Raw genomic sequence first — 7996 nt, 5'->3', positions numbered from 1 at the left:
TCCCTTACACAGTGTATTGATATGTTTTAATGATTATTTTTACTGTCGATACAGTTATGAACATTTTACAGCCCTCTGGCATCTTCACTGTTGTATCAGGTTATTTTCGTTTAAAGTCCCTTATGCATGAAGCAGACTTAGGGTTTGTAACTGTACCGCTGTTGTTCTTTGTTGAGCGGATTTTTACTTTGGTTTTGCTTGGTTATAAAAATACTCTTATGCTATAATCCTTGCGTGTTAATGCTATCATTGCTTAGTTCGCATTGACATATCTTTGGTGAATAAATGAGTTTTAATGAATAATCCTCTTTTCCTGTGAAAGAGTGACTCTGAGTGCTGGACTTCTGCTTTTTCACCTAGTCATTAGTATTATTCTAATGCATGCTATCACAGTTGCATACACAGGTTTGCTTTTCAATAGACTATTATAATGCATGTTATTACAGTTGCATACACAGGTTTGCTATTCAATAGACTTACGTCCCCTGTTTACTCGCATGCACAGTTTCTTTCTCAGATTTAGTATGAGTAAAAGATATTATCAGTTCATGCCCCGACTCGGGTAGCAGAACGTCTCTTATACTGTCTGCATGCTATAAATCTGCATATATATAAATAATTTCCCACAGTAATCGTTAATGTTATAGCATTTGAGCTATGGTTATTCTTCTGTTATCGTTATGGTCATCGTAGCACACAGTTTGTAGTTTATATGTGTCTGTATACAGGAAATGCTATGTCTAGGGTTTACCATCGGCCAGTAACATAGGCCCAAAGACTTGTTGTCAACCCTTGTCATAAGGTGAGGCTCTTGGGTCTACTGTCCAAAGTTCTCTGTACAGAACCTTCGGTTGGACATGCACGGTTTTTGTGTTAAAATTGTTTTTAACCGACTTATCCTCTCGCTTACCGTCGGCGTCTTTCTTTGTTTCAAAAGATGCAACCCTTACTCGTTTGCAGCCCCGGCATTCCCAGTTTACCAGATATAAAGTTTACTTCCGTTTAATAACCCCCTTCTCTAATAACACTGGGGTCGTGACTGCTACACTGTAGCCCGTCCCGAAGCAGGGTTTTCCTAACCCGTGTTCAACTTATTTTTATACTCAGTTTATTATTTCTGTCTGGTACTAACCCAGACTGGTCCACGACAGGACAGTTCTTACTTAGTTTTTCCAAATGCAATATCCATGCTATCTTTCACAGCATTGTTTAGGAAACACATAATCTTTTCCTAATTAAATCACTGTACTTTCCATACACAGTATATAATTTATCAGGGACTACTAGTTTGGAACCGTACCTGATTATCTCTGTCAGGAATGGTTTTGCTCAAACAAAAAGTCACCTTTATTTCTGCTCTCCTCCCAGCCATGAGATCCATCCTTCAGACGGAGTTCTCCCCCCGAGCTATCCTGCAGGCCTCCAGCCCTCAACAGGGATTAGTGCACTCCTTGTGCCAGGTTATCTGGTCCTCACCAGACGTAACCTTGCTTTTCTTTTTCTTCTTTGCTCTTGGAGCAAGATTGTCTTTTCTTCTGTCTGTCCACCCCCCCCAGAATTCCCTCAGTCAGGACCTTTTCTCTCCTGAAGGGTAGTTCCATCAGTTATCTCAACTGATCATTTTCTTTAAGATTCACCTCTAAGAGGCTGCCAGCAATTCCAAGAAAATATTTAAATATAATTATCAAATCAGAATTAGTTTGCCACAGTTTTGTTTAAAACATAACAACAACTGTATTAGTCTTTTTACCACAGTAACTTTCAAATTTACATAAATCTAGGGATGTTACATACTCCCCCCCTTAACAGGAACACCGTCCTCGGTGTTTTTCTTTCATTGAGAACTTGCGATTTTACTCATCGTATTACCATCTAAACCACACAAAATGTGATCCTTTCCTCTTGAAATCGACGATTCCATTCCAAGAAAAGACGACAAACAAAAATAGTAATGATATAGTCATAAGAAATATCATTAGTTATAAGCATCAATAGTTGCAAAAATATGCAACTTCTAATCGCCACCACGTGGCCCTTATTCATTCATGATAACAATTCTCTGTATCTACTTACCATTACTTACCATCTGTTCTTGAAAGTCATGAATACCTTCATGTAAACATTAATAGTGGTTGGACAACTCTTCAACCTTCCATGGTAAGTAACTCCTGTAATATATGACTAATAATTCAATCACATTAGTCACTATATTTTGAGTCAAATGAAATACTTTTGACTAGCAATCAATTGCAATGTTAGATGCTTTCTGAATCACAGTACTTTTATAAGTACTTAAAGAGCACTAATACTAATCATCAAATGATAAATCACCGTTCCACGTGCATACTGAACGAATTCTTACCAAAGACATCCGCAAAGTACCTCGAGAAGTACCAAAAGAGCACATAATTCTCTAATCATCAAAATAGTCAATCATTGCATCAAGCAAAAACTGTCTTAGCTCCCACTAAGATGTTCACAACATCAATAATACAATAAAGGAGTTAAGTTTTTTTCCAATTACTCCTTATAGAGCACTAAGCTCATTTCTTGTTAAATGTGCATAACATATTTCACACAACTATACATAGAATTTATTTTCAACATATCATATAGCTGAGTCATTCATTTCTTTAGCTATGAGCACCATAATAGGCTAAAGAATTCCCAATCCATGGAAATTGGTTCTCACAACCAACTCGAGTCATTTTCACATCCAGATAGTTTCTTTGATAGAGACCTTACCAGGTCTAACATAGAATCCCACTGGCCAACAAGCTCAAGAATTCTAGGGAGAGGAGATCTGGGCAGACAAGTACCATCAACCCTTCCGGGCAGGTAGCTGCCATCAACCCAACTCCGGGCAGACAAGTACCATCAACCCCTCCGGGCAGGTATTGCCATCAACCCAAGCACTTGCAGGTCCTACTCAACCGCAATTGCACTGGTCTCGCCAGTAAACGCCATCTGATCCTAACCAGACATAGCGTACACAGGAAAATTCTTTTCCTCTTATGCCATCTGATCCTAACCAGACATAGCATGAATATTTTTTCTTTTAATACTCTTTCTCAAAGTAATTTGCACAATGAACCATATGAACATTATCATTAGCTCAATAGACATGCATGTATACCATGCTTTTACACTTAACCCCAACATGGGTCCACAACATCAAGATTGATGGGAAACATATCCATCATACATGTTGTATGCATGCAAATTTTCCAAAAAACATAATTCATGCATATCATATAACATCATTCTTTCTCATTTATAATTGCATTTCACATTGCAACAATTTATGTGATGAGTTTTCTTGTTGCCGTTAAGCTACCACTACTTAATCCCATCAGCAACGTTAGTTATAAATATGCATCAGTTAACACCTATTCCATTTCCAAGAATGTTCATGCATACAATATTTTCATGTATAAAAGCATATGCAAATACTCATTAATGTATAAATGTCAACAACAGTTGAGTTAATACTCTCAACATTCCCAATTTTGCCATAGTCTGTTGTTCCAATTCAAATCATCATTAATGGAGTATTATCTTCGTTTACTATGGCTAACTTTAGTCATGCATTGTTAGTGTAATTAAACATAATTTCTCTAACATACAAGAACATAACTCTTATGTCACAATGACTAATCTTTGTGCATACTATTGCTTATCTTATAAGCCCTTTTTTAATGTATGCAACACTTATTCCCTTCACTAGAAGACCACCATCATTTCATACGACAAGCCACATGCCTCTTTCTTAAAGGAAGTCATTTTAATCCTCATTTCTCTATCTTCCGATGTGAGGATTTCTCAAGATTCCCTTTCAAGAAATTATTAAAGATATCTATCTTTAGGCATCAAAAAAAATTCAAGATACAAAAACAAGGTTTACTTATCCTTTAAGTATCAAAATCACGCAATCAACACAGCTCATTCAACAAGACAATCTCTCCAAGAGATTATTATTTTCAAGGAAGCTAGCATGACCACTTCCTCTAAGTACACACAGACTCATAATTCCAAAATCAAAATAGCTACCAATATGCAAAATGTGTTCTCCTAACACAATTACTTTACTTTAATGCACATAGTTCTTTTCATGCAACAAGTAAGGATTTTGGTTCTTGTATGGACACTATTCTAATGTGTCTTTAAGGAAAGAACCTCTATTTTTATTTTCGAGAAAATTCTCATAAAATCATGCATCTTCATACATGAAGTATGCATACTCTTAGGAGGAGACGATATTTATGTATATATGTAATATATTCTTTCCTCAAGAATTTAGGGATGAATATCTATGTGCCTAGAAGCACATTCTTAGTTATCTTTTATCATGCATGTAATGCATAGTCATATCACTAGAGCTTAGAAACTAACTAGAATCATAATGCAATTAGCATATACATATATAAATATATATATTTTCCAAGAAGCTTTTACCAATTAAAGATACATACTTTAATTCAAGAAAACTCGGCCACCTTCCATGCTATGTCCTCAGGACATTTATATGCCTCATCCTCTTTCTCAAGAAGATTCTTTGGCTATATTTAGCAAGGATTTTATTCCAAGAAAGACAACAAGAGACAAACATTTCTCTCACAAGACTCACATGTAGTCCTACTAGGAGGAACTACCTATTCTCTTACTAAGCAGCATATAAAAGAACCAATTCTTTTACTGCAAGTATTATCATATTTTCTCTACCAAGAAAACATATGAACCATCAATCTTTAACTGCATGCCTTAACCCATTTTCTTTACCAAGAAAAATCTATAAAAGAACCATTCTTTTATTGCATGCATTCAAATACTTTCTCTACTAAGAAATCATATAAAACATTCATACATGTTCTTCAAGTAAGTGAACAAGACACTTATCTTATTCTTGCGTCAACATGCATAACTAACAAGTTTAAACCACCCTAACCGGAAGCAATTGCTCTACTTATGCAATTAGAAGCATAATCTCCTAAGTGTCACACACGCACCAAAATTACCACTTGATGCTAGATGCAACAATTATCATAACAATACTATGTGTCCATTTCCGAATAATGACTTCAAGGAGACATTACGAAAATCATTAACAGAAACACACTATAGATATCATTTTCCAACTCCTTAAGCATGGCCAAGGAAATACTCACATGCTCATCGAGCACTATCTAGTCGTCCCCAGACTTAGAGTTTTCTGCAAGATTCTGACACCCAAAGCTTGCGCTATCTGGTCATCACCAGACCTGGCTATTTCTTTTCCATCTCCGTCTGTCCCTACAGCACGGTCTTCTTCCTTCTCCTTGCTTCCTTTTCCTTTGGAAGCATCTATAGCTGGGGAAGGTAGTTTAGAGTTTACTGACAATTGCATTAACACAGGTTGTCTATTTATGAATAATTATCGCATGTAATCATACCAGGAATGGGTCCTCGAAATGTTACCCACTGAACATGCCTCTACTCTTAACTTCACACTAGAATGCAACATGCATAGGAAATTCATCATTCCCATAGTGGAGATAAATTCAACCATCATTAAATCGAGGCTCCAATGATTTTTATCTCTCAACAAGTAATGATTAACACATACCATGCTAATGGATTTCAGATGATTAGAAGGTAATCATCATTAAAACTATTAGGACATAAGCATATACTATTCATCATGCATTCTCATGGTGAATAAAATTAAGAACTCTTCTCATAAACAACTAGAACTATAGCATAGAGAGAGAGAATCTTCACACACACATTCCATGCATGTGACATCAATCAACTTCACTTGTTTACGGATTGTAGCAATCTTAGTCCAATTCAATTAATGCATATAAGTTCTATGGGTTAGTCATACAACACTAACCAATCTCAACTACCAATCATCTTCATGCATCCATGACAAGACTGAATCAAAGTTAGTTATGACAATCAAGTCTCGCTGCTTGACTCATTGCATGTTTTCAATATCTAAAGGGGTTCTTCTAATGTCCTTTTTAAAACAATTTTTCATCCTATTCAAGGATGTTCCCCCTGATTTATATTCATGCATTGGCTTATTAAGTTTCGTTCATTGTAATTTCAATCTAGTTCAATTTATGCATGGTTGTTATGGCCATATGTGCAAATCAAAAGTTGGTAGTTGGTGGTCACTTCCTCAATGAGTGTTCACTATTGTGCTTAAGCGTAATGAGTGTTCAATTTTGTTTGTAAGTGCGACAAAAGTTTCATTGTCTTTTATCCTCATCAGGAATCCAACGTTATGAACGTAGTTATGTAACAACTTATTACTTACTTCTCAAAGAAGTTATAAACATGAATCACACCTGTCATGCCAAAAGTAGTGTATGAAATAAATGAATATGCGAATGATTAAACTCATACCTGAGTTAATGCCTACTGATGGCGTACCTCAATATCCTTTCCGCCTACCAATTCCCAAAGGCGCCAGTATTGCAACCTTTAGCTCTGATACCACTTGTCACACCCACTTAAATGTACATACAATTTTTTTTTAAAAAATACACGCATAAACATTATAACCATTAAGTTCAAGGTTCATCATATAAATAATTCCGTCTTACCTACGCATCTTATACCTTATCATTACACAGTTGGCACGCCCTTACATTAACATATATAATCCTTGTCCACATATGTCATTGACTGTGTTTAACTTCGGGTCTCAGTTGTAACTTACCACGCGGCTTCTCCCTGTCAGCATTGGGGTTTGGTTTATGTATTGATTATATGTTATAGCTGCCGTAGATGTTTGAACGTTTTGTATTAATGGGCGTGGCCTTCCATGGTCCCGCCACAGCACTCAACTGGTGACAGCTCTTTCCAGCCTTTACTGTGAACCGTCCTTCCAGGGCAGGTGGCATGGCCTGGTTACTCCAGCCATGTGACACCTTGGAGAAGCCAACATTGATTTTTCCGCCAACAACTCCCGCCATACTTCGACGGTCTAGATCTTTTCTGGAGATCGGAGGGCGGAAATTCTATCAGGGTTTATCGGTGGTATTTATGTGGCCATTCACCGTGTTAGATCATTTGATGTCCGCGGCTAATGCGGCTCGATCACTGCTTCTGCTCAAGTTCGTCTTCCAACCATTCATTGCTGCAACCTGCAGTGCTCCGGAGCTGGGTTTCGTTGCTATGAACCTTACAGGTAATCATGGTGTCTTTTCGTTCCTCGGCTTATGTTTGCTTTAATGGTTAGCTATCTCTGAGTTTTCTTACCGCCATTTACATTTTCTGTCAAGTTTCATACAGTTGTTTGGCTGTGCTCCGGGCGATCTCCATATCGACTTGTGCTGCAACAATCTCCTAACACCCCAGGTAAGGATCCTCGGCGTTTCAGAGTTTATTTGTTTGGAGAATTTCAGGTTTACAGTCATGTAAACCCGGTATGGTCTCATGCAGATCAGGTTTTCACTGAGGTTTTCCATCCGCTTTCGGCTTCTTTGTTAAGAACCCTCCACAGTTGGCCGCGGCTTAATTTAAGTTGTGAATGCGTCTATCATGTTACAAGTTAATGACTGTAAAGGTTTCTTGGGTGCGATCATACCAGCGTTAATGCACCGGATCCCATCAGAACTCCGCAGTTAAGCGCGCTTGGGCTAGAGTAACACTAGGACTTCCCGGGAGGTCACCCATCCCAGTGCTACTGAAAGATAGCATGGATATTGCATTTGGAAAAACTAAGTAAGAACTGTCCTGTCGTGGACCAGTCTGGGTTAGTACCAGACAGAAATAATAAACTGAGTATAAAAATAAGTTGAACACGGGTTAGGAAAACCCTGCTTCGGGACGGGCTACAGTGTAGCAGTCACGACCCCAGTGTTATTAGAGAAGGGGGTTATTAAACGGAAGTAAACTTTATATCTGGTAAACTGGGAATGCCGGGGCTGCAAACGAGTAAGGGTTGCATCTTTTGAAACAAAGAAAGACGCCGACGGTAAGCGAGAGGATAAGTCGGTTAAAAACA

At 37.7% G+C, this 7996-nt stretch overlaps 1 protein-coding gene across 1 annotated transcript; it reads left to right on the top strand.

Annotated features, from left to right (window-relative positions):
• The first annotated feature begins 6871 nt into the window (after positions 1–6871).
• On the top strand, positions 6872–7544 carry LOC149143315 (uncharacterized). Its single transcript, XM_089451771.1, has 3 exons — positions 6872–7177; positions 7282–7347; positions 7432–7544. Exons 1-3 carry the CDS (start codon positions 6889–6891, stop codon positions 7542–7544), a joined length of 468 nt encoding a protein of 155 aa, XP_089307897.1. The 5' UTR covers positions 6872–6888.
• The last annotated feature ends 452 nt before the right edge of the window (positions 7545–7996 follow it).

Source organism: Pinus tabuliformis, chromosome X (genome assembly GCF_031772625.1).
Source record: "Pinus tabuliformis cultivar Carrire ecotype Pingquan chromosome X, CPIR1, whole genome shotgun sequence".
Taxonomy (NCBI): Eukaryota; Viridiplantae; Streptophyta; class Pinopsida; order Pinales; family Pinaceae; genus Pinus; species Pinus tabuliformis.
This window is presented reverse-complemented; position numbering and strand designations above follow the sequence as displayed.

Coding starts and splice junctions, on each gene's coding strand:
- LOC149143315 (XM_089451771.1), top strand. CDS start 6,889: ATGGCCTGGTTACTCCAGCCATGTGACACCTTGGAGAAGCCAACATTG. Junction 7,178..7,281: donor CGTTGCTATGAACCTTACAG/GTAATCATGGTG, acceptor AGTTTCATACAG/TTGTTTGGCTGTGCTCCGGG. Junction 7,348..7,431: donor ACAATCTCCTAACACCCCAG/GTAAGGATCCTC, acceptor GGTCTCATGCAG/ATCAGGTTTTCACTGAGGTT.